Source organism: Cardiocondyla obscurior, linkage group LG09 (assembly GCF_019399895.1).
Source record: "Cardiocondyla obscurior isolate alpha-2009 linkage group LG09, Cobs3.1, whole genome shotgun sequence".
Classification (NCBI taxonomy): domain Eukaryota; kingdom Metazoa; phylum Arthropoda; class Insecta; order Hymenoptera; family Formicidae; genus Cardiocondyla; species Cardiocondyla obscurior.
In genome coordinates, this window is record NC_091872.1 from 3,034,041 (window position 1) to 3,058,660 (window position 24,620).

Below are 24,620 nucleotides of genomic sequence, written 5' to 3' on the forward strand. Positions count from 1 at the left end.
TAAAACAACGTGTGATTATAAACGACATGTTATTTTATTTCGAGAAATATGTAAAACAATTTTTACAGCGAATAATTAAAACGAAGAAGGAGTCAATCTACGTTCGTTACGTATTATCTTCGATTGCATGTTGTGTCGATTAATATTATTCTGCGATTTGCTTTATCAGATCTCCGGGCGTTTACGCGCGATGTAAAGTAACGCGAGAGCGTCGGAGCTTTCGTTCCGATTTTCCGTGCACTTTTCACACGCGCACTCGATACATTATACGGTACACAGCGACCAGAATATACAATGTAGAAAAATAGGACACCTAATTTCACCAGATGCACCCATGTGGACGTCGAATCTAAAGATGAAGGCGAAAAATTTGTCCCGGCGGATGGAGCAAGATATTGCGACTGATGCGATTAGGTGCACGATAGAAAGCAAATAAAATCATCGGGTGCATCGGTTCTCATATCGCGCAGTAAATTTCGGCACTGGCGATTCTTTCGAAATGCTACGGTCGTCGAACTTGCACTCGAGCTTGCACAATTCAACCGTGTTCGCATTTCGTAACGGCGCGACGTTCCGACAAGACACGCAATAATAATAATTTAAAAAAAAAAAAGAAAAAGAAAAGAAAGAAATTTAACAGTAGCATGAATGTCGTATCTAAATATATATATATATATACTATATATTAATTAAACTACACGATGGCTCGCCTTGTTTGCGTGTATGCGTGTGTATGCGAAACGCGTTACAAGAATCGTTTAAACACGTTCAACGAACGACACACCCAATCTTCGGACATCAGACGATCACATCGTACACCTTTGGTATAATCGCGAGGTAGTAATTAAAATTCTTCGTCGTGCAGCAGTCTGCGCAGAAACGTTTTGCATCGTCGTCTATCAGAAATAAATCTGCAAGCACCCGACCCTCTCGGCCAGGCGATCGGTTTTGCAGGCTGTTAATCCCCACCGGCGTTCGTACCTGCCTTTTTCGCAGAGCGAAACAATTACGCATTATGTTTGAGCATCTACCGCAAATCGTAAATTAATAATGTAAAGCGATACGCTTCATTCATCTTTATCTTGGCGCAGCATTATTCACGATCATACAACAAACTTTCACTCATCATCGTCAAACGTGACTCATTACCATCGCCTGAACGTCGGGTTCTCGGTTTCCGGTATCCTCCGCTATAATCCGTATATTATATAATTTTACAGTACATTCGTAACTTCTCCGATCACGTAGATACAATTCTCGGGGTCGTCGAGAGCTGTGAACTTTTGATATTCGACACGTCGCTTCGCGCAATCCAAAATTCCATTCTGGCTTTTGCTCCTCTCTCTTTTTCTCTTTTTCACATCGATGCTCAGCGCGATGAAAAGCCGATATAAATATCACATACGCGTAATTTATACAAGCGCGGGTTCAAATAAAAAAAAACGAAAGGCTCCGACGTAGCTTTCGGATCTAAGAGGTGCCGCATCTTGCTGTGCGCGTTACGCTCTAAGGCTATCGTGTCTCGACGTAATTCTCTCGGGCTAGAATCAGAAATCACGAATGTGAATTAATTATTTTATACATGTGAATCGTTAGTTTTTGTCGCACTTCTTACTTTCTCCGAGGTATCTCGCGTGCGTGCAAACTCACGCGGTAACTAGTGTGTGTGGAGGACATTATACACAATATACATTAAATAGCGATAAACTACTTTAATTTGATAGGGGAACGTATAGATTATGAATTACAAAATTAGATGCCAGGCATTTTTTTTTTTTTTTTTTTTTTGTCTAGCGTACTTTCGGTTAGTACTATCGTTATACATTTATATATCGAAGTATCTAGCGAACCGATGCTCTATATGTATAGAATGTAATCTTAAACGAATGCGTATGCTCCGTTACGCCAGTTAAACGAGTAGAACATTTGTATTGCCTTCGGTTGAATGTGTAATGTCTAAACGCGTTTTACGATCCCGGAACAACGGTGACATCGGACCGCGCGTTCGTTGTGTCGTGAGAATACGCTATATAATACAAAATGTGGAAAACGAGTGACTCAAGACTTTCAAGGGCCGCTTCCCAAACGTATGTTCGCACGGTGCGAGCGAAATCTCTTGGCAAATGTACAGTTAATCTTCGCCTTAAGTATATCGAGGAACGAAATAGTAACTACGCCCAGTAAAGAGATTGCTATGAGGAAAGTACGGGGACGCGCCTAATCTGCTCGTCTATTACGTTACGTATATGGTTCGCGAAGAGATACTTCCGGCAGCCGGCGAGTCTTTGGTCGGTCGTCGCCTCAATTATTTACATCCGCCGCACAAAAAATCACTAGATGCGAAGTCTTTCCTTCCAGGTGAACGAGGAGTGTCTGGAACTTAATTAAAGGTCGCCCGAAAATCGGTGCGCGGCGAAAAGAAATCCGTGAAACGCGCACGACGTTCTTGAGGATGCTTCAGAGGCCTTCCGACTTTTTCAACGCTCCCTGTCCGCTCGCAGGCAACAAGGACGTGCTCTTCGTTCTGAGACGTAAAACGAAGCCCCGCGCTAACGTAAGACGTTCGGCGAAGGCGCCGGAACGTATCTGCGTCAGAGATTTACAGGAGTCGGAGCGTATTCCTTGTCAAAAGTATCGCCTGGCAGGTAAGGCCGGTCACGAGACCTCAGTGTTCGGCCCTTGCGGTTAGATCAATTACGTGAATCTTTAAAATCGTAATCACTTTCGATCGCGTTGCGATGATTTCAAGGTGACGTTTCCACGAAGCGCGAGGGACGACACCGGGTGGAAATGAATTTGTTCCGGCTACGCTCGCCACGTTCTAAGTGACGGCTACTCGGCGTAAATCGTGTCACGAAAGGAAAGAGGACTCTCTTCGTGGTTCACTCTTCGCCGCTGGAACGTATGCCGTTCATAGCGCTTCGTATTCGCCAGGACATTCGTTGCGATTGATGTCGTTTGTTGTTTGTACCTGGTCAGGAAGATTTCGTGGCGAACTCGTGCAATATGTCACATGCCATTTCGAGATCGTTTCTGGTGATGCCGAGCGCTCTGATCACAACGTCCTGAGCGAAGCCGAGCGCCGTCAGCCTCGTGATATGCTCGACGTTGACGTTCTCGTACGCCGCCGACTCTGGCTTGGTCATCGGTCCACCGCCGCCGCCGCCACCGCCGCCGCCACCCGGATCGTCCCTTGCTCGCATCAGCGCCGTAAAACGTGCCCTGTTAGCTTCCAGGTTGATATTCTTCACGACGTGCTGACTCGTGCCGCAAATCACGATGGTGTTTTCGTAATGATGATCCTGCCGAGTGCCACTCTCCTTATTAATCTTCGGCGGCCGCGGGGCTGACAAGGGCGGCGGTACGGGAGGCACGTTGTTACTCGGCCCTCCAGACTGACTCGTCGTCGAGCTGATCGCGGTGACGCGACACGACTTCTCCGGCAATGTCGGCGGTGGCTGCGGCTGCCGCTGCGGTGTACCACCCGCGTGATTCCCGTGAGACCGGCGTGGATGAACTCTCACCACCGTTGTCGGCGGCACGGGCGGTATCGGTGGCACCGACGACGGCGAAGACGCTCGATGCAGCATGTCGTATCTCGCCTCTGTGTTAACTGCAACCACTTGATATTTTTTTATTTTGCCTCGGCCACATTACGCCGTTACATATTAAACTCTGTACGTCTAATCTCAACTGTAAGTCTCTTAAAAAAAAAAAAGAAAAAAAAAACCCGCACATATCGCTTGTTAAAACGCTAAACGAAACTATTGTTCGTACCTTTGTTATTTTGCTGAGTGTTGTCGGTGTAGTTTAATATTACTGTGACCGCTGACGGTGGCGGCGGAGCATTTTCCTTCGGTACTGTAAGATGACGTCCGTTCCTAAGGTGATTATTCGGTGTGGGTGACGGTGAGGGTCTTCTAGGTGGCAGAGGTGGACTTGGAACGATCCTTCGCGGCGGCACCGGCGAATTCGTAGGACTAAAATCGTCTTCCTCGTCCGAGTCGTCGCATATAAGACCGCAGTTGCCGTTGCATATCTCCATTATATCCTAAAACATTGACAATAGAAAAAAAAGAAATTAATTACCGTTGAATTTCGACATACGGCTGAAAGAGTACTTACGTTTACACTAAGGCTGAATTAAGTAACTTGACAAATCCTATATAATTACTTCTATTACAGATAAAATATGCTACAGGTATCAATTAGGTACTTTGGTATCAAGTTATGTGGACAATAGAATTTACATTCCACTTCAACACAAATAATTAAAAAATTACATGCCTTGCCTCACATGTTACAAAGATTACTGGTAAAATTAATTTAAAGAGTAAAAAAAGGGTCTTGAACAATAACGAGGGAGTGTGGAATATTTATAAATTACTACTGTATAAAAATAATTTGTATAGTATATCCTTTTTTTTTTTTTTTTTTTCTATAGCAATCTTAAATATTTTACATACTGAAGCTTTAACAATATTAAATATTTCATTCTAAAGAAGAAAAAGAACATTGTATGAAAAATTGTGAAAGAACAAGCATGATGATTATGATTAAATGGAGATTTCGCGAGAAATGATAATTATACCACCTATTTTTTACTTCCAACAGAGGAAATATACGGGAGGGCTCTTCCTGTAAGTGAATCTTCCTGAAGAGAGAGTTCCTCGAAGCAAATAAAGCGGTGATTCGTCTGCTGCCTCGAAGCCGTAGCGGTCGGTCAACTATTTTTACTTTGAACTTTTACTAAATGTCGGCATTCAAATCGTCGATTTCTTTTACAGGGAAAATAATCCGCTTGACAAAAAAAGAGAAGATGTACAAGCACTGGCTGCGACGGTCTACGAATATACAAACAAAAGATCTTTTTTTATGTTGCTGCGTGAATTCGTATGCGGCGGCAATAAATGGTCCCGCGTGATTAAAAACAATTTATGAGACAAAAAGAATCGTTTATCGTATTTCGGCAACAACAAGTAGGCTTCTCGCCGTGGCGTGACGTCGTCGTCGACGCGAGAGAGAATCAAAGTCTTTTACCGCGAATCAAGTCGAGTGCCGTCAATCTCCTCTTCCACTCGATGCAACAACCATCGTGAATTAAATGCGGGAAAACGCCGCGATCAAGAAAAATGAGCGTAATTACAAAGCGTTAAAGCAGACGGTCATAATGCATGTCATTACTCACCTGAGACTGCACCGGCTGCGATTTCCTCCTAGGTCGGATGTGTACATTACCGATTAGTTTGAATCATGCAGCGGGTAGTAGAGTAATGGGACCCCAGTATGTGGATAACATTATGAAATAAGAGTAAACGATCATGCGAACGACAAAGTCGTTCTCCCGAGCATTCTTCCTGGTTGTCGAGCAACCTGATGCGGGATCGCAATAATGAAATTAGAGAATCCAGCGTAAAGGATATTGCGTGGCGCATACACGACAAGTGCAGAAGTAACTCGAAGTAAATGGCAATATAATTTTATTATAAAAAAATTATTCTGATGTCCCTAGTATTTTACAATGAATAGTACACTATTCGGCAATAGTACGCTAAAGTTAACGTTTACGAGAGTTGGTCCAATCTTAACGCGGCGCACATATTAGAAGAGTGGGCGCTCTTCATCGAATCGCTAATAATTAAAGCACGAAACGCGCTCGTAATCCGAAGTAGAGCCGGGTAAAGGTTAACGAGGTCTAAATTGACCAGTCCGGCGATAATTGTGCTACGGAACCAAACTGATTCCTTGCTTACAGCCGCAATGGGCCTCTCAGTTGCATGCATTATGCATTACAAAACACAAAAACTTTACAAGTGTATTACGTGTAATACCACAGCATTTGATTAGCGCGCGACTGGTATATCGAAATCGTTTCAACGTCTTTTTCTATTCTTGTCTCTCTTTCGATACAGTATACGGAATAAATAATAAATTAATATTTTATAACGTAAGAAAATAATTATAATAACGCTGGAAACAAGCTGTTTCCCTAGTAATGATGACGTTAACATGATTCATGCCGATCGCCAGCAGGTACGTTCTAATGGGACATAACGATAGTGAACGGTCTTTTCGAGTCCGCTGCTCAGTGCATGCTACTTTGCTCGATCATCGCATGTTACTTTTTTCTTTTTTTTTTTTCTTTCTTTTCTTTTCTTTTCTTTTTGTCTCTTATCGTGAACGCTTAAAGCTATTTTTAAAAGTAGCTTAACAGTACATATCTTTCCTTTTTCAATTTCAATGAGTCATAAGGTTGTTTTGTTCTCGATAAAATAATCATTCGTTTTCCTAGCACTTGAGAATGTAGAAATGTAATAATAAATGTTTAAATCAATCTTGACTATTGAATAATAACGAAATAAATATGTAAACCACTTTGTAAGCAATTTAAAATAAAGTTGTGTGTAGTGAATTGTTAAAGGTAGAACTATTAATCGCATTAAGTTTTGAAATGTGTAATTTTTTTTAGCAATTTGGCAAGTAATATTGATTTCGTCACTTAGTCATTTCCAACTTTCGAAAGAAAGGTACTTTTTTTTGTGCTTAATCGTCTTGCAATCTATCGAGCAAGTAAATATTATCGATGCAACTTCGGTAATGTGCAATATTAAAATTTTTTAATCGCGGAATTCATTTCTTTCTATGCTTTGTATATATTAATTTAAATATAAGCTATATGTAATTATAAATCATATAATCTTATGCATAAATAATATACACAAAGATTTGTCACAAGCATCAAAATCGTCTCTGTGCACTTGAAGGAAAGAGCGCTTTCAAAGTACGCATATGCACATGCATCATGAATTTGATGACCTGAAAAATTTTTGGAACGTAAGTGAATGTAATGAATCATGTAATTTTGGGTGTAAACGATACTGCCTATATTTATCTCCGCTGATAAGTTAACGCATTATATAAGCGCGGGTATATAAATCCTGATAACTTTTATCTTTATTGGTTCATCGTATGTTAAATAGAATTGTTTGGAAGCTACAATTGCGTATGCATAGCCGTAAATGACCGCGATGAACCATCCGATAAACCGTCGGCTTAGAGCTTCTCATAAAGTGCAAAAAAAAAAAAAAAAAAAAAAAAAAGAGCGATCTTACCTGAAAGCTTCCGCGTAAATGTTGAAATTTGTAACGATGCGATATAAACGGTCTCGAAACGTGTTAGTTGCAAGAAAAAAAAAAAGAAAAAAAAACGCGAGACTAATCGATTGACTAACGATTTCAATGATTTGTTTAATAATCTAGCAAAAATATATTAAAAAAAAACTCCCGTAAGAGCGCCGTACTATAAAACCATATAACTCTCATCTTTGTAACTTGGTCCCCTCTTGGTCCCGAAAGTAGATCGATGCAAGTAGCTTCACTGATACGTTACATGCCTAAAATTACTACCGCGTACCTGCTACGAGGTACGGCACACAGTCGTGACAATGAACGTACGAAATGGTATGATACGTGTACACGACCGTAGAACAAATCGCGAGGTCTCGTATGAAATGTATGAGGCATTCTCGAGAATGAGGCATACTCTCTGCGAGAGGAGAGGGATGTTGTTATACATAGAACACATTTAATAATGAAGATGGATGCTATTTCCTAGTCGGATACCTCGGTGTCGGGGTCGAGATCCCGCGTGGGGGTTGATGCGTTGCTAGCAGACGCCGAATGCGCCCCGGGTCTGTGCGTTCTTCGCGGGTCGAACGGATCTACGACGATCTGCTCAGTGCCTTTAATCTCAGCTCGGCAAAACGGACAGCCCTGTCCTTCGGAATCCTGCAATTCGATCGGGCGTATACGTCAATAATGTGTACGCAAACAAACAGCAAGAGATATTTTTGTCCTATTATTATACACCAAAGTGTAAAGCTGAAACTAAATTATTACGAATACGCTCATCGATCGACGAGAAGTCAATACAACGCTGGTAAGAGATTATATACTGCTACCTGCCAAGCTGTAAGGCATGGAGTGCAGAGGAGGTGGCCGCAAGGTTCTATCCTCACATCTTTGTCGTGCTCGGCGCAGATCTTACACAGCTGGAATGTGCTACCCATCTCGCAATATAATTCATACTGTTCCGCTGTCACTTTGATGTGCTCCTCTGGCGTTGGCTGCACCGCCCATGTCAAGTCCGGATTTATATTTCGGCCGTCCGGGTATAAGTAGCTGTAAATTGATCTCCGAGTATGTATTCGTGAAATATTTATGGAGGTGAATCTGGACAGGTAAACGGTATAATTCAGCCGGCTACACGACGGTGTACTTACAAGCCTTCCCGGTAGCCGTCCAGCAACGCTTGGCACAGACTCTTGTTATGTGGTATAGTTTGTAGAATATCACCGTCAGACGTAACGTAACCGATTGCCCATTGTCCCAGCCTCGTGCAACTTAACCGAAATACATAGCTCCCGGGCTTGGTAATGCAATACTTTTGCAAACGAGCTTTCACCTCGTCGTACGTGAGGAAAGCCACGTAGCCCGGATGAGTCACAGCCAGAATTTTCCAATTGCGTAGGAGAGTCGACCACGGTTGAAACAACCTGAAAAAAATTGTACGAACGTAGAAGATATTTTACAATTCATATTCCGCGTGTGCAAGATTAATTCACAGAATCTATCGCGGTGGAAGCGCGACAATATAACAAGTCGACACGCTCATATTCTTCTTACCTTGTAAACACGTCGAATTCAAAATTGGAAATATAATCGTTGCACGTCAAATCTATCGTGGATTTCAGTGCCATTGCTTGTAGCCCCGAGCTAATCGGATGAACTTGATTCAATTCGTGCCTGAATACCTTCCAAGGTACCAGCGTACTGAAAACAGTAATAAGTAATTTTTAAAAAAAGCTTCTTTATCACATATTAAATCGGTTCAGTTATTTTATTATTTTAATTCAATCTCTTAAAAAAAAAATTTTTTTTAAATATATATTTCACATATTTGATACCAAAAAATATCATTAACTAATTAAATAGAAATTAGCTAAATAATTGAACTTTGACCGGGTGACTCCGAGGCCGCTATCGGTGCATAGGTGGTACATAGCACATATGTCCATGCACATGCGCCTTAAAAACTCGCGTTTAGCGACTTTGATCTTGGCGTGACTAGTCAGTACGAAACGGTAACTTAAAGCGGTAGGTTCGTGTGCGTCGTCTTTGGCGTAGATTCACCTCGTTTATACATTTTTTTCCAACGGTAAGCAACAACTCGTCCGGGTTTGGTCCGCGAAACTCGGGCGGTGTCGTGCGGTAAATGGAAAATATCGGAGGAACGGTCCGTGGAGGTATAACCTCGAGGCGACGGGCGCAGAGACGCAGTTCTGCACTCTCATCAGGCACTCGCCGGCCGATTATCTCGACGAGGTTGGACCGGCGCACGGTAGATGGCTGCCGTTCGTGGACTTCGCACGCTCGTCGATACTCGCGATTACTCAATGAATGAGGACGGCACGGTGTCGACGAAACCAATTCATTCAAATAGTCGGATTAAAAAAAAATATATATATATATATATATCTTCGTAATAGATACCGTTTCTAAAAACAGGCGATAATCATTAATTTAGTTCTACGTAGATAATTAATAACGAACTCGAAAAGCTTTAAGGTCACTCCGCTAAAGCACGATTAGTTTAATCGTCGGATTCATTTATTAATCACTTGACAAAAAATCGATATAAGACTCGTTGGGATTTTAAGACGTCGGGAAATTGAGCGATTACCAAATATATATATACATATATATATATGTAAAAGCAGCGTCGATTAATCAATGTCTCGCTCATCCTCGACTTGGACTTTGCGCAATAAGGGATAGTTCTTCCACTTTTACAATCGAACTAAATTCACGACTGGAATTTGTATAGAAAAAAAAGAAAAAAAAAAAAAGACATCTCTACATTACGTAACATTGTATAAACAATTAATTTCTTGACTCAGAATGCAAGATAATAATGCAAGCTTTAATTGTAAATTCAATATAGATGAGAAATCCAACGTTCAACCTTTGGATGTTCCATTGTCGATTTATTCTTATTGTCTTATTTTACAGAGCAAAATTGCATAGTCATCTTGCTTCAATGGCAACTCGTATATCTGTCCGAACGTAATCGTTGCCGTTTTACGACTCCGCTTGTGCCCCGATGATTTTACGCAATTTCCAAACCCAGTCGTTACGTAATATACGGATTATTTAATTGAACTTTCAGACAAAGATCTAAAATGCAACCCGATTTATTTTAACAATGCGTATTCGTAAGAGAATTTTTCTATTTCATTTACCTTTCGAATTTCACGGCTTGCAATAAATTAAAAAAAAAGAAAAAAAAATATCCCTTAGTTTGCGCGATGTTACGCTCTTTAAATTTGCGTATGTTGAATGATGGCACTTCCCCATTAACAAACGCAGCTTCCGCGGATAAATATTCGCGAGCACGAATTTGTAATGGCCGCGTTATTCGCAAAGTCTTCGAAATTAGTTTTGTTAATGGGGGACTGATCTCGTAATGTTGTACCTTCCTTCGCCCCTTTTTTTCCCTTCCTGTATATCTGCAGTTTCAGGAGCCAGGGCCCTGTAGCACGCCGGAAATGCGCATTATAAAATTTATACTACCCACCGGATTCGCGCACTTAGCCCGAAATTTCGCAGGCACGTAATTTGATAATTGCCCCTCCCTGTCTCGTTTTGTCGTTGCATTATTTCCCCATTAGCTAACGATGAGCATTAATCCACCGGCTGTAAATAATTGTTACCGTAACGATACGTTGTTTGCAAAAATTATTGGGAAATGAATTTCGTAGAGATGTTAAAATTCGCGAGCTCACCCAGACACGCTTCGTTCCAGCTCTCGTTTTGCCCTCGATACTAATTAAATCCTAATAGCTTCGCGCGCTCTCGCTTATTCCGCGTATCATTTCATCTCAATTGGTCGCGCTATTAAAGGCTGCACAAAATTTTCTGATATACCGGTTTTCGTCGCACCTTGCGTTTATGGCTTTCGTAACTCTTCAGCGTCAACGCGATTGCAATATCGAGGACGATTAGTAAATATTACAAAAGCATAAATGCTATTTTATCGACGTATTTCCAACATAATTGCAAACCAGCGTTCATTCAAGTTCTCATTCCAAGCCCTTTTTATTTCCCTTTTTTGCAAAACTTTCAATCATCTTTTATGTAATTATGAATCTTTATATAAAGAAAAAGCAATACGCGTAACATTCCCATGTTTTAACGAGTGCGACTTGTGGTATATGTAGAAAATGAATTAACGCCGAATCGCGAAAGTATTAAAGTGATATGGTAATCGAATTAACATCAACCAAATGAATTATCTACCGCCCGCAAAATACTGTTGACCGTCCATTTGAGAACCTTAACTTTCGCGATTGCAGTTGCAGCCGCAGCGATGAGCGGAAACAAGGATTACAAATCGGCCACGTCGATCTACGATTTCACGGCGAACTCCATCAAGGGAGAGGAGGTTCCTTTGTCCAAGTAAGCATAAACCTAGTCGACTGTACCAACGTGACATTCACGTGTTATGAAAAATATGTAATATCATCTGTCGTCGGTTTAGATATAAAGACCACGTGTGCCTGATCGTAAACGTTGCCTCGAAATGCGGCCTCACAGCGACGAATTACAAAGAGCTGAACGAACTGTACGACGAGTACGCCGAATCTAAAGGTAAAAATCTTTCCGCCACGCGGGAATCGAAAACATCAATTCCAGCGTACAGCGAAACAACGGTATTAAATGTGTCTCTCGTTATTCGACAGGATTACGAATTCTGGCATTCCCCTGCAATCAGTTCAACGGCCAGGAGCCGGGTGATAGCGACGAAATTTGTAGCTTTGCCGATCGCCATAAGGTAAAATTCTTTTTTTTTGTTTTCTACGTTGCCACCGACGTGTCTAACGAAAATATTACGGCTCTACCTCATTTAGCTAGCGAATAATTTTCGTGAAATCTTAATATTACTTTACGTAATAAATGATACAGCTCATATTAAGAGCACGACGTAGAAATCGCCTGCGTTTTTTTTTTTTTAGGAATAAATCTACAACGTTTACGTATTCGATATTTTTCACAGGTAAAATTCGATTTGTTCGAAAAGATCGACGTAAACGGAGACCATACCCATCCACTCTGGGCATATTTGAAGAAAGAGCAAGGTGGCCTGTTGGGTAACTTCATCAAATGGAACTTTACCAAGTTCATCGTGGACAAAGAGGGCAAGGTTGTCGAACGACACGGTCCTAACGTGGACCCGCACAAGCTGAAGGGCTCTCTCGAAAAATACTTTTAAGTCGTTTTCCCTTCATACAAATATTTAAAATAAATGTTTCTTGTAGTTAATGAATTAAAAATGGATTTCAAAACGCCCGATACGTGGACCGAGATCTCGTAGATTTTTTTTCAGATAAATTCTTTTCTCTTCTTACGTGTCATAATGTGTTACAATAAATTATTTTTCAATTCTTTAGCACGATTACACATATATATTTTATATTTTACAACGTGAAATTATAAATTACTTTACCGAAGATCAATATAACATATTCACACTCGCTTCTCTATATATGCATATCTTTTAAATTATTATCGATATTGAATTTTGTTTCTTCTACTTTTACACATTCTACAATCTTCAATTATCTATTTCAAATCAACGAAATTATTACTTCGGCGTGAACACATTAAATCGATGAAAGCCGAGATCTTGAATAACGCTAAAAAATAAAATAAAATAAAATAATTTGTTAACGTAAATCTACTTTGTAAATGGTGTTAGAAATAAATATGTTCCACACGTCTACACGTTTGTTTAAAATCTCTCGAGCCGTATCTTCGAAAGGCATAATACCACAAACAAGTTGTAATCTATTCGAATCATTGATGTACTCGCGGACTCGGGAAGAAAAATGAGACTTCTCATATAAATCGCGCTTGATTGACACGGGACAATTGCTGGCTCGCGCATCGCGCATATTATTTCTTTTTTCGGTCTTGCGGACAGGTAGGATACGCGGGGGTTGCGCCAACGCGCGTCGAAAAGGACCCGGAATCGACGTTTTCGTTTCGAGTAGGTTGGAAGTGCACGCTTGAGAAATGCGAAATTGCTATTAGCTAATTTGGAAAGTCCGAGAGTTGGCGCGCACCCGCGGGACGATACATTTGTTAAGCTGCTTACAGCGACGTGAATGAGTGTAATTTCACTCACGCGTGTGCACGCCCACCCTTCTTTCGTCACGATAATTAGCGGCGACGGTCACTTTCGCGCGGCGTTTAATGCCTACTCGGGCCGACCTTGCCTGTTTACGATGTCACCGGCAACATTATACTTTTAGCTTAATTACGCCCTTTCAACCGTTCCCGCGTAATGCGCGCGGCGCGGGACAATTTATTCTTTAGATTACTTTAGGAGCGAAATATGTGACGCACGTTTTCCTTTAACTTTTTTTTTTTTCTTTTTCGTGTCCCAATTTCGTCGGATGATTTGACCAGCGGCGTTTCCTTTCGACAAACTTAAGAGATACCGCGCACCGCCGTCCACGATTTCCCCAAGATATTTCCTCTGCCTTCCCACCGAGTTGCGAGAGACTCGCCTTATCTCTTATCTGCTTGAAATACTAGAGTAATAAAGGTCCTTGTAGAAAAGGGTCTCGAACGGGGGAAGGGGGCTGCAGCTTCTCGGTTAAAAGCCAAATCCAATTTACCTTCGTACAACCCGAATCCCGTCGAATAATTCGAAACTTCGAAACGTCAATTTCACAGTCGCCGGGACTCTTATCGCCTGCGTATCGAAAAGTCGTTAAAATTAAAGTTAGACGTCCCAGCGGAAGTAGCCGGCGCGTGGATCGAGCTCGCGTCCGATTAATCTCTCGAATATCGTGCTCAGGGGGATCGGCGCGAATGTTCCTCTCGCGGTAATTTGTTGGATGCTGCACGAGATGCCGTCTACCCGGTCGCGCGCGCGCGCGCACACCCGCGTATACGCACACAAGTGTGCCGACATCAGGACAAGGGTAAGCGTGACGCACGTTCGCCGTCCTGGATTCGCATCCCCGCAACGACAATGACGACGTCGACGGCGATCAAAATGGATCGGTGGCCTCCATTGTGCCGGATCATAATCTCAGGCGCATACGCCGCGAAGTAGCGCGCCGCGTACACGTGCGTACGCGCGCGTGTGAGCGATGGCGCACATAGTTAATGTGCAAAACGAAGTCGAGAGATGCTAACGCTATAATTAGTCGTCCTTGCCTGCCGATTGATCCCCGAGGCTTCGCCTCCATTCATAGAACCGCCGCTTTCCCAACGTCATCGCTTCGAAGCGTGACGTCTTACTTCGCCACTGGCTCAAAATTCGACCCTCCCCCTCACGGCCGAACGAACGGGTGGCAAAAATTCCCCGTGTTATTTAACGTCAGGCCACGTTCAAACGTGAGCGGTAATCCGAGATCGCTCGCGAGCAAAAGAGGGAAAGGAAAAGGATGAGAAAATGTCATCGCTTTCCCCCGTACGGGAAACGAAATCAATTTGTTCGTAGGTCAAATCTCTCTCGGGACCGACATCCCCGGTTGTAAAACTATTGAAATAACAGGAATGAAAAATTTTATACCCGGAAAAGTCCGTGACTAGAGCGGTATAACGAAAATTGTAGAATTTATTTTCTCCGATTGCGTTTGTAAGCTTGACGTAAACTTGGCGCAAAGTTCGAGATAAGTCGCGTCCAAAATCGGTCCGACGATCCAAAAATTTTTTTTTATTCACAATTAACAAATTGATAGTTCATTGCGAATGGATTTTCCAGGATTGCAATCGATGACCTCCCTCTTCTGCCCTCGTGAACATCGTATCTCGGTTACTAGGTTCCACGAGAGCACGTAGATGATATGATATAACGGAGATAGGGAAAAGGTTCCGAGCATTTATGGGGAGTCCAACTAGCCTCGATATGTCACTGGAAGAGACCTTTGAAGGCTGAGAAACTATAGGCAAGACCAGACCGAGCCCACATATGCGGGGCGAGGCCCGTATAAAGCGTGGTAAATTAATCTCTCCAAGTGCGTATCGATTTTAGAAAAAAAAAAAAAAAGAAAGAAAAAAAGAGAATAAAAAGGAAGAAAAAGGACGGTTTAAGTAAAAGTTATAGGGTATCGAGAGGGAACATTTATAGCGACTCCGCCAGTTTTATATAAATAAATGACGCCACGGAGAGCTCACGTCATTTTCCCAGGACTGTCAATGACAAGCGTTTTCCCTCTGACCGTGTATGAAAGTTACTGAATTATCCTCCCACCTTCCTCGTCGCTTCGTCGACGGAGTGACGCAATTATATGTCGAATATAGACGAGAAATAAGGACAACGTTTTGCATTCATGGTTGCGGGGAGGGATCCGTTCCGATTCCCACGAACGTCGTTAACGACGAAAGAGACGAGCGCTGGGAAAAAAAAAAAAAAATATTTGAAAGTAAAGCGAAAAACGACGTCGCGCGGATCCACCTCGGTTTTAATTAAGTTTTCTTACGAATACCGAAATCGAGGGCTTGATCCCCGTGGTGGCAAGGAAAGGGACGATCGCGGGACGAAATGAAGAGCCGTGTCTTACTGGCGGGGATCTCTGTTAATTCCGCTTAAATTCATTCTCGCCTTTTGGCGAAAGCCGGTGCCGTGCCGAACGAAGGACGCGATTGATCGATAACGGATGACGTAAAGGAGCCCCTGGATTGTCATTTATGCCGGCCTCTAAGGGCTAATGTTGACGTTGTCAACATCAACGGAGCGTTTTACGCTCCGCTTCGCGGAGGTGGCACCCGGGTTCCGTGAATGTGTGCCAACGCGTGTTAGCGGCCGTATCGGCGCGAACGGTTTATCAGCAAAGTTCAGCCGTCAAAGGCATCTAATTTCAACTTTAACCCTTTCCCGCCCACGTCGGGGTGTACGAGAACAAACCGTCCCTCCCCTGGCTCGGCGACGGCGTCCCGCGTAAGATCCAGATGCAATTACGCAATGCGCAGTAAAAATACATCCGCGGAAAATGTCAGTGGAACGGCTGGAATTACGTTTCAAGGATGCTGCGTTCGTTCAAAAGGTTCTGCATGCTCGCGTGAACCTCTGACACGAGCACCTCGTCCTCTCTCTCCCTTCCCCCCCCCCCTGCCCGGCCTTCTAGCACCCTTCCGCCCGTTTCCCTCGACGGTGACGGTGTCCCCGTTAGATACCGCGTTATCGGCGATCTCGTACTCGATCGACTGCGTTTTTCTCGGGGATATTTCCGGTCTGACATTTCCGCGTTATTGCCGCATATAAATGCCGCCGTTCTAACGACGTCTGCCATCTCACTTGCGAGAAATGATAGGCAAACAATCCATTATTAACGAGATACTCCCGTTCGAAACGATCAAGACAAAATTCACGGGAAAAAGCGTGATACAATTTTTATTTAAAGACAGATTCCTTTCCTTTCACATTTATAATAAACCCACGAAACGTCGATATCTAAGTCGTCACGAATGCACTTGTTTCTTTTTTTTCTCAGGAGAGAAAAAAAAAAGATTTATTTAATAAGGAAAAGTGAAACGCTTAGAAAAGCTTAAAAGCCGACGCAATTTCCATACACCCGACTACGTCCGATCGGCTCGATTTCTCGGCCAGGCCTAGCTCAACCTGCCGCGAATAAACGTGGGCCGGCGTGAGCGCTTCTCTTCCTCTCCCTCCGCCCCATGTGGTATCTGAGAGCGCCGATTCATGCGACTCCGCTCGTTTTAATTCGCCTTAATCGCGACGTCACGTCCCCTTCCTTCCGCTTGGACTCACGTGCGGATGTGAGCTTAACTCATCGAGCGGCTGCGGGAGGAGAGAAGACCGACCGCCTTTCGACGCTGCACCGACGTGCACGCGTGATGCGGGAGGCTGCCCCCGAGGTATCCGTCCCGGCGCGTAAATTCGATACGAAGGTGAACGGTGTCCACGTCGCCAATCAATATCGATCTCGATCGATTCCTCCGCGGCGTAACCGCGGAAAAAAGGAAAAAAAAAAAGAAAAAAAAAACCAAACCGCATTTCCATTAAATTCTACTTCTCGCATTCGCGTAGCTGGAATACCGTTAACTCACGTTCGCACGCTAAGGATTTGAGAAATGTCAAGCACGCGCGTTTAAAAATCGAGTTTCGAGAAAATATGAGGTACCAAAAGGCTCACGCGCGACGAATAAAACTCGGCCGGGCATCGAGCTACATCGGGGTAGCGGCTAGGATACGAGCTTAACCGCAATAAGAGAAACGGAAACGTAAAAAGAGACGCGAGAAGAAGGGAAGTCGCAAAGGGTAATGCTTTTATTAAAAGAAAAAAAAAAGACGAAAGAAAAAAAAAAAAAAATTACGCGCCTGTCTTTTAATTACTCTTTCTTTTACCCCCCTTCCCATATCTGAAAATAAAAGGAGCCATTTACAGAACGGTCTATTCTCCTTCGAGGAATGAATAAAAATGTTAATAATAGAACGTCGAAGAGTCGACGAGTTTGATCCGTTGGAATTAGCGGATTGTTTCTGCCGGCGAAAGATGACTCGCGCGCGTCGCGTTTAATTGCGAACGACATTTCTCTGGCGGACCACCCCTCCCCGGGTTTGCCGGTCGCCACCGGAAGATTAAACTCGACGGGATCCCAGGGGACGTGCCCGGTTAGTTACGATACTGACACGAGTTGCGTGTTGCTCACGACTTAAAAGAGCCGGCATTGTGTACGCACACGCCGGGGACCGGATGTTCGCGGATCATTTGACCGGAAACTGAAGGTTCGCGCATCGGCGTAATCGAGGCGGCTCGCCGCATGCTAATCGCGCCTGCAATCGTCCGCATCCTATATGTTGTGCGAAATGTCAGGCTGTTTCTCGATACAGAAACATGTGCGGAATAAACGAGCGGGATTCTAAAAAAAGAAACAAAACCGCGCGCGGCTATTAATATTCGTTACGAGGATAAGCAAAATAGAATTAAGTGCATCCGCAATTAAAAAGTGTAACGGAGAAATTTTATTCCGCACATTTTGTAGAGTAACAATATTCGAAGACAATTTTTTTTTTTTTTCTTTTTCCCCTTTTTTTCCCAGGCAAAAGTTTTTCTCTCGTGACATTTTTAATAACAAAGTCGAGTCGCTAAGAATTAATTCTTCCACTGTGCACCGAGGTTATTTTCCGATTTGTTTAATTTCGATGTTTTCCCGCGATATTTTATAGCGCAGAAATGAAATTTATTCCGCGGAAAGATTGCCGCTATCTCCCGGTATTTTTTTTTTTGTGTGCAATCGAGTTTGAATAGTTCTGAATAAGTTTTTCTCACGTATCGTCATAAATTCTAAAGCGCAAAACTATTAATGCTTCATGAATAATAAAACGAGTAGCCTTGTTTCTCTTCGAATATTACTAGAGAGAAATATACAATGGGGAAGCGATAATGATACTAAGAATTATTTACTGCGCTTAATTATACAATAAATGCCCCGGGGGAAAAATAATAAGCCAACGACGCTACGAATACTAAGACCAAATAAAATAATTTCCCCTTCTTCTATCTTTCCCTAAGCGCTGATAAATCACAGCGTTACGTGCTATATTTGAAACAGAAGAGAATAACAAGAAAGACGTCAAAAGATATTTACGAATCACGCGAAAGAGTTGTGTCATTTTACTTAAAAAAAAAAAAAAAAAAAAAAAAAATACGGTCGCTTTGCGAGTGAATTAAAGAAACGCGGTAACGCGCACGCGAGATCACTGTGTGCATTAGGCGTGATAAAAAAAAATTAAAAGAAGAAAAAAGAAAAGAAAAAAAAAATCTGTCGGCCTTTCAGTTGAAAATACATATATAATAAACACAGAAAGTATAACGCGGAGCGAGATATTTGATTTCAGACTTGAAAGAAAACGCGTGGGAAGCGACGCTGGGCGTCGAAGATTTATCGCGAGGAAAGTAAGAGAGAGAGGGATCGGTGGCTCTCGAGGAGGAGCCGGAATCGCGGAGACGGGTTGACGAACGAGGCTACCGATATCGAACGCGCACGTTCAAAGTTCGACGTTCCGACGAAGCCTGAGCGCGTGCAACGAAATACGCGACGGCCGACGGCGCGCCGCTCGCCGCGCCGTGCGGTGCGGTCATTCATGAATTGACTCGCCGGCCGTCTCTCTCTTCCGCGCTGATCGTTTATTTATATACGGCCGACACATAAGTCGCCACGCGGCCGCGATGCAACGGGCGCACGGCGAGGTGGCGCGAGGCGGGCTCGCGACGTTTTTCCATTAATTCCGTAAGAGCGCATCCGCGGGTGACGATAACGGTCGATACCGTATCGGGGACGATCGCGCGGGCGGCCGCAAGGTCGCCGGACGTAGCGCGCGCACATACACCGGAAGTGGACGCGTAAGGTGTGAGCGCCTCCCCCTGCTCCCCTGCCGCGACGCGCGAGAAGCGTATATGTAATAAAAAAAAAAATTGCGAGTTGGAAACATTGAATCTCGCTCCCTCTTTTTTTTTAACATTTTTAACAGAAATGTGCATACGTTAGAAAATATCTACACGCTCAGAGATTAATAATAATTACGAGGAAGGTTAAATTCGGATATTTCCTCGTTGAATAATCTTCTCGTTGAAATCGGGGAATTTGCGAGTACCGAAATGGGGAAAACCTGTCGGATTGACAGTGGGTGACTGGCAAAGAATTAATTGACATATTTTTTTTTTTCGAATTACGTTAAAGTAATCCTCCTACGAGTTTTTATCCTTCTTCTTTTTTTTCTCTCACACGTCCTGCGGCTGACATTCTATTAATACTCCATTGTGCTAACCCTCATCGACTCGGATGATGCTTCGCCGAGCTATAGAATCGATAGAAAATTAGCCCCCGACCGTCATAACGAGAGCGGATCTGATACTATTTTCGTCATTTCATAAGACATCCGAAAGTATATACAGGCGGCGGATCGTTACGCCTCCTAATGTCTTGGCGATTTCAAATCCGCCTACGCAGGAAAAAAAAAAAAAAAAAAAGTTAATCTCAGACTGAGATTAATATTCTTGTGTATGTATAGGTAAAACGTTGATCGCGTTAATTTCAATATACGAGTTTTAATCTCGGAACCAAGAAAGACTCGTGTATTTAAATCAAGACGGCCGTGTTTCACTGCATAAAAGCAAAAAGGCAACGCTTCCTTCAGATTTCCTCTTTCTAAATCTTGATTATTCAGCCTCATATTTATTTAAAATTATAACGCGATAAAATTGCCAGGATCGGGTATTAATTCGGACGGACGAAATACCGCGAGCGTGAATTGACGACCGTCGACGTCCACGACGATTCCCTTGGCCAGGAACCAGGCAGAGTCGTCAGGCCGGAAGTTGTTCTATGCTAATGCAGCGGTATCTGCTATTTCCCGGTCAGCACGCGTTCACGAGCGGCCGAGAGCGGCGTTTACCGTTTCAACGCGACGCGACACAAAGGACTCGCCTTCGTGCCCGCGCGCGCCGACGTGCAAACGCGAGCCTGACCAACCGGACAGAGCGTTCTACGTTTATTACCGCCGAATGCATTAAATCGCGACGTCGCGGGTCAAGCACACGCGATTGACGTCAGAACTCGGGACGCGCGGCGGCGCGGCGCGACGCGACGCTCTCCCTCTGACCTGACGAAAGTACACCGACGCCCGCGAAAAACGATACTCGAAACTCAGGGGGCGAAGGGGGGGGGGCTCTTACATAATACAGCTCTTATATAGGTTTCTCTTTCTCGTTTCCGCTCGAAAATATCGAAATACGAGGAATTTTCCGGCCGCGCAGGAAATGGCGGAGCGTTATTAAACTTTTAATCGGACCTTCCTGGAAATTCTCAATTTCCAATTTGTTTTAAACGCTGCGAGAGCTTCACCGCGGGTATTGAAAACGGTGGGGATCGCGGACGAGGGGGGAATAGATAAAGGTTTTTCGATTTTTTCGTTTTATCTCGCGACACCTCGCAAGTTCATTGGATGAAACGCGAGAAGGGAAGTTGTGAATCGATACAGCGAGGGGAGGGTCGGTTGTAAATGGATATTTTGTTGCGAGATGTTCATTCCGGTTTTTCGCCGCTCTTTTTCGCGGAGAGCCAGAAATTCTATCGACGATACGGTTTTCATCCGACGTTAATATATCATCGCGGACCGCGTTACGTTCTCATTGTCAGAGGGCTCTCTCTCGCTTCAGAATTAAATATCCGCTTTCCTCTCCGTCTCTCTTTCACGCTCGCGCAAAAATTCCCGATACACCACCACCTTGCGCCCCACCCGACTTCCGGTCGATAAAACGCATTCTCTATAGAGGAACCCACGTTGCACACGAGCCGACACATGTCCCGCTTTTCGGTGCACGATAATAATGTCAATATCAACGATAGACGTCCGGTGTCGTCTCGCTCGCTCGCCAACCGTGGGCTCCCTCCGTTTCTTCTCCTCCTTCCCGCTTCCTCCCCCCGCCCACCCCCTTCGGCACCCTCTCCCCGCCCCCGGTTTTGTCCCCTCCGCGGCGAAGTGCATGATTTTTAGGTTAGGTGCACGCACGTGCGAGCTCCGCTGGCGCGGCCTCGTTATTTGTTTTCGCCCAGGCTGACCTAAGACCGGGAACATCGTGAACACGTGGACGACCAGGTGTCATCCCAATGAAAATGGATGAAACCCGGGGAAGGAAGTTGAAACGGAAAGGGGAAGAAGGGGCACCGGCTAAGCGAGCGTAATAATATTTCACCCGAGGATCTGTTTACTTGGCGCGAGAAATGTTACCGTCACTCCGCCAATCGAGTTTCCGCCCCCGAGAGAGTTTCGTTGTCGCCGACGTCGAGTCGATAAATTTATTACGATCAAGCATACGCGACGTGTATCCGGGAAATCCGGACGCCCGCGCAACACGGTACACGATCGTGCAAACTATCCTTAAATCCTTTAAAGTTCGGCCAAGTTTTGCCAGCCTCGAGAGGCGCAAGGGTATTGCTCATTCCGAAAGAACCTTATAAATCTCTTTCAACTTCCATCTATCTCTCTATCTCAATCTCTCCTTCTCGCTTTTTTAGACAAGTCCATCAGCTTTTTTTTCTTTTTTTTTTCGAGTCCTGACAAAAGGCAAAGTTACCAAGAACCCGAAGTTTCGGCCGAAAAAATTCGAGGCTTACGCAAGAATTGGCGGCGCTCGTAAAATATTGAAACAAAAGTCTCTGTCTCCTAAAATTTTAACGAAGTTTTTATAACCCATTAGACGAAAATGGAAAGTCCCGATCAGAATTCCCACTCGACTAACCGATGGAGAGTTCTCTTATAGCTCGAACGAAACGTGAATCAACGTAACCAAGACTGAATTTTCGCAGCCCTCGGTCAAACCTGCCGCTTGAAAGTTAGGTTGCGCGGACGATTGATGAAAAATATCGTCCTCGCGAACGAGATAATGTAATTGAGACTTCTTTTTTTCTTTTTCGTGGGCAAACCGCGAGACCGTTCGAAGGAGCGTGAGTTATTAATTCAAACCATAAAAGAGTATTGTTTTATAACACGTCGTTGAGTTATATATACCCATTCGGATTAAATACTTGATAAACTTTCGAGTAGCTGCTCCGATTTTATACTCGAGAGCACGTCGCGGAGGGAATAAATTTTTCCTACGAGCGCTAACTTTAAATATCGCGAGTCTTTCGTTCCTCGAGGCGAAAATTATATATCGTACTTCTCAATGTCTACGAAAGACAGAAATATCGTCTCTCGAGTATAACGAATCCAAGAGATCTTAAACTCGTCGAGGAGGAAGAGTTCTATCAGTTTCCCAAAATCTTTCTGCTTATCTAACATTTTCGAAATTCTTGTTTTACGGCGTTGCCTATCCCATCCGGGCTCTGCCCAGGATCCCAATTTACGGATATTACCTGGCTACTCGATTATCTCGCGTAATTTCCAACCGTCCGAATACCCCATGCACCGAAAATCACTCGTAGGTTACCCATACGTGGCACATATTGCCCTGCTAATAAAATTGTAGGGCACAATCGCGTCACACGGCGACTACACAGCTCTACGTAATTCCTCGTGAATATTATTGGATTAGAAATATAATCGTTCCTCGTAAATACATTTTTATTTTATTATTTCTTATTATTCCTCAAAGATTAAATTAAAAAAAAGCAAAAAAATATTTAAAAAAATGATAAGAGATCGCTACTTATTTTATTCTCGTTCGAGAAAAGAATTAAAGTCTGTAATTGACAATTAACGTGCAATAAAATGTCTCATTTTGAAAGCAAAAAAGAACATAAAAAAAAACCGTAAAAAATTCTGAAAGTAGGTACGCGAAGATGGAAGGAAACGTTTGATATTTTCAGAACTGTGTAGTTGCGCGGTATTTTTTTTTTTTTTTTTTTTTACGAGCGAAAGTCTACGTAGCTGCTCGAGAGTGATCCCATCGGGATAGAGTACCCCGCTCGAAGAAGCCACCGGAGGAAAATAGGGCACGCTCGTGTCGCGACGGGAAGAGATGAAAAATGAGGTCAAGGGTGTACCTGTTCCCGAAGCGCTCCTTCCAGAATTCGGCCGCGTCCGCCTTGGTGATGCGGAACTGATCGCCCGCGAAGACCCCGTTGGGAAATATAGCCTTGAGCTCGGACAGCATGTGGCTGAACACGAGGCTGAGCTTGGTGAGGTTACGGCGGTAATGGGACGTCTCGTCGAACATCTTCTCCTTGCCCTCCTTGAACAGCTTGACCGCCTGCTTGCACTTACGCATCAGGTTGTTGATGAAGACGCAGAAGTGCTCGTTGCTGTGCAGCACCTGCATGCGGTCCTCGTACTTGCTGTAGATGAGCCGCAGCCGCTGGTACGTGTCCGGCAGGATGTCGAGGATGAACGGCGGCGAGTTCTTGAGGTTCATGCGCTGCTGCTGGCAGAGCTTAACCACCTTGTCCATCAGCTTCCAGGTCTTGTCGAGCGTACGCTTGTCGGTCGAGAGCTTAGGCGGCGTCATCGCGTCCGCGAAACGGCCGTGCAGCTTCTGGAAGATCGAGCCGATGTGGACGGCGCGAGTGCGGCTGCTGTGCCCGGACGACATCTTGGCGGACGTGCGTGAAATGCGTGCGATCGCGCGCGTTAACGCGGAGCTATCCTCGCTCTTCTCACTTTTCGCGCTTTCTCTGTCGCTCGGCTCCTTTTATTACAACATATACGTCTTCACCTTGCCCCTTTTATGCGCACCTTAAACCCTGGCTGGCGCGCGGCGGCCAGCACTCCGCGCTACGCTTGAGGTTAACCCGCGCACACACACACACTTGCGTTCGGCACACCGCGCATATCTCAGCGGGACGCGGCCGCGGCCACGAATACGTCCCCGCGATGCCGCGGACACGGGATGCAACGCCGGAATCTCGCGCGATACCGCATCCTATTTATCTTTCTTTCGCGCGAACCTCCCCTTTGCCCCCTCGGTCGCTGCGACGCCGACGCCAACGAGACCGTGGCCGACGAGCCAGCCGGATGCTCCGCGGGCGAACCTAACGATACTGACACCAGACACTGACACGGAGACCGACCGAGCGACGAAC

At 44.3% G+C, this 24,620-nt stretch overlaps 2 protein-coding genes across 5 annotated transcripts; one reads left to right on the forward strand and one right to left on the reverse strand.

Moving 5' to 3' along the window:
- Positions 1-15: 15 nt before the first annotated feature.
- On the reverse strand, positions 16-24,612 carry Cbl (E3 ubiquitin-protein ligase CBL-B). Of its 2 annotated transcripts, none has more exons than XM_070662010.1 (7): positions 23,586-24,612; positions 8,685-8,831; positions 8,282-8,554; positions 7,958-8,180; positions 7,623-7,787; positions 3,778-4,051; positions 16-3,613 (listed from the first exon to the last, which is right to left on the reverse strand). In XM_070662010.1, the coding sequence occupies exons 1-7, from the start codon at positions 24,128-24,130 to the stop codon at positions 2,976-2,978; spliced, it is 2,265 nt and encodes a 754-aa protein (XP_070518111.1). In that variant the 5' UTR covers positions 24,131-24,612; the 3' UTR covers positions 16-2,975. The 2 variants fall into 2 exon arrangements, with proteins under 2 accessions (XP_070518111.1, XP_070518112.1); XM_070662011.1 differs by having other exon boundaries at positions 7,961-8,180; positions 23,586-24,611.
- LOC139105748 (glutathione peroxidase-like 1) lies at positions 9,089-12,840 on the forward strand. Of its 3 annotated transcripts, none has more exons than XM_070662016.1 (6): positions 9,089-9,216; positions 10,574-10,667; positions 11,414-11,516; positions 11,599-11,708; positions 11,801-11,892; positions 12,115-12,840. In XM_070662016.1, exons 2-6 carry the CDS (start codon positions 10,607-10,609, stop codon positions 12,328-12,330), a joined length of 582 nt encoding a protein of 193 aa, XP_070518117.1. In that variant the 5' UTR covers positions 9,089-9,216; positions 10,574-10,606; the 3' UTR covers positions 12,331-12,840. The 3 variants fall into 3 exon arrangements, with proteins under 3 accessions (XP_070518117.1, XP_070518118.1, XP_070518119.1); XM_070662017.1 differs by having other exon boundaries at positions 10,580-10,667; XM_070662018.1 differs by lacking the exon at positions 10,574-10,667 and having other exon boundaries at positions 9,094-9,216.
- Positions 24,613-24,620: the final 8 nt, after the last annotated feature.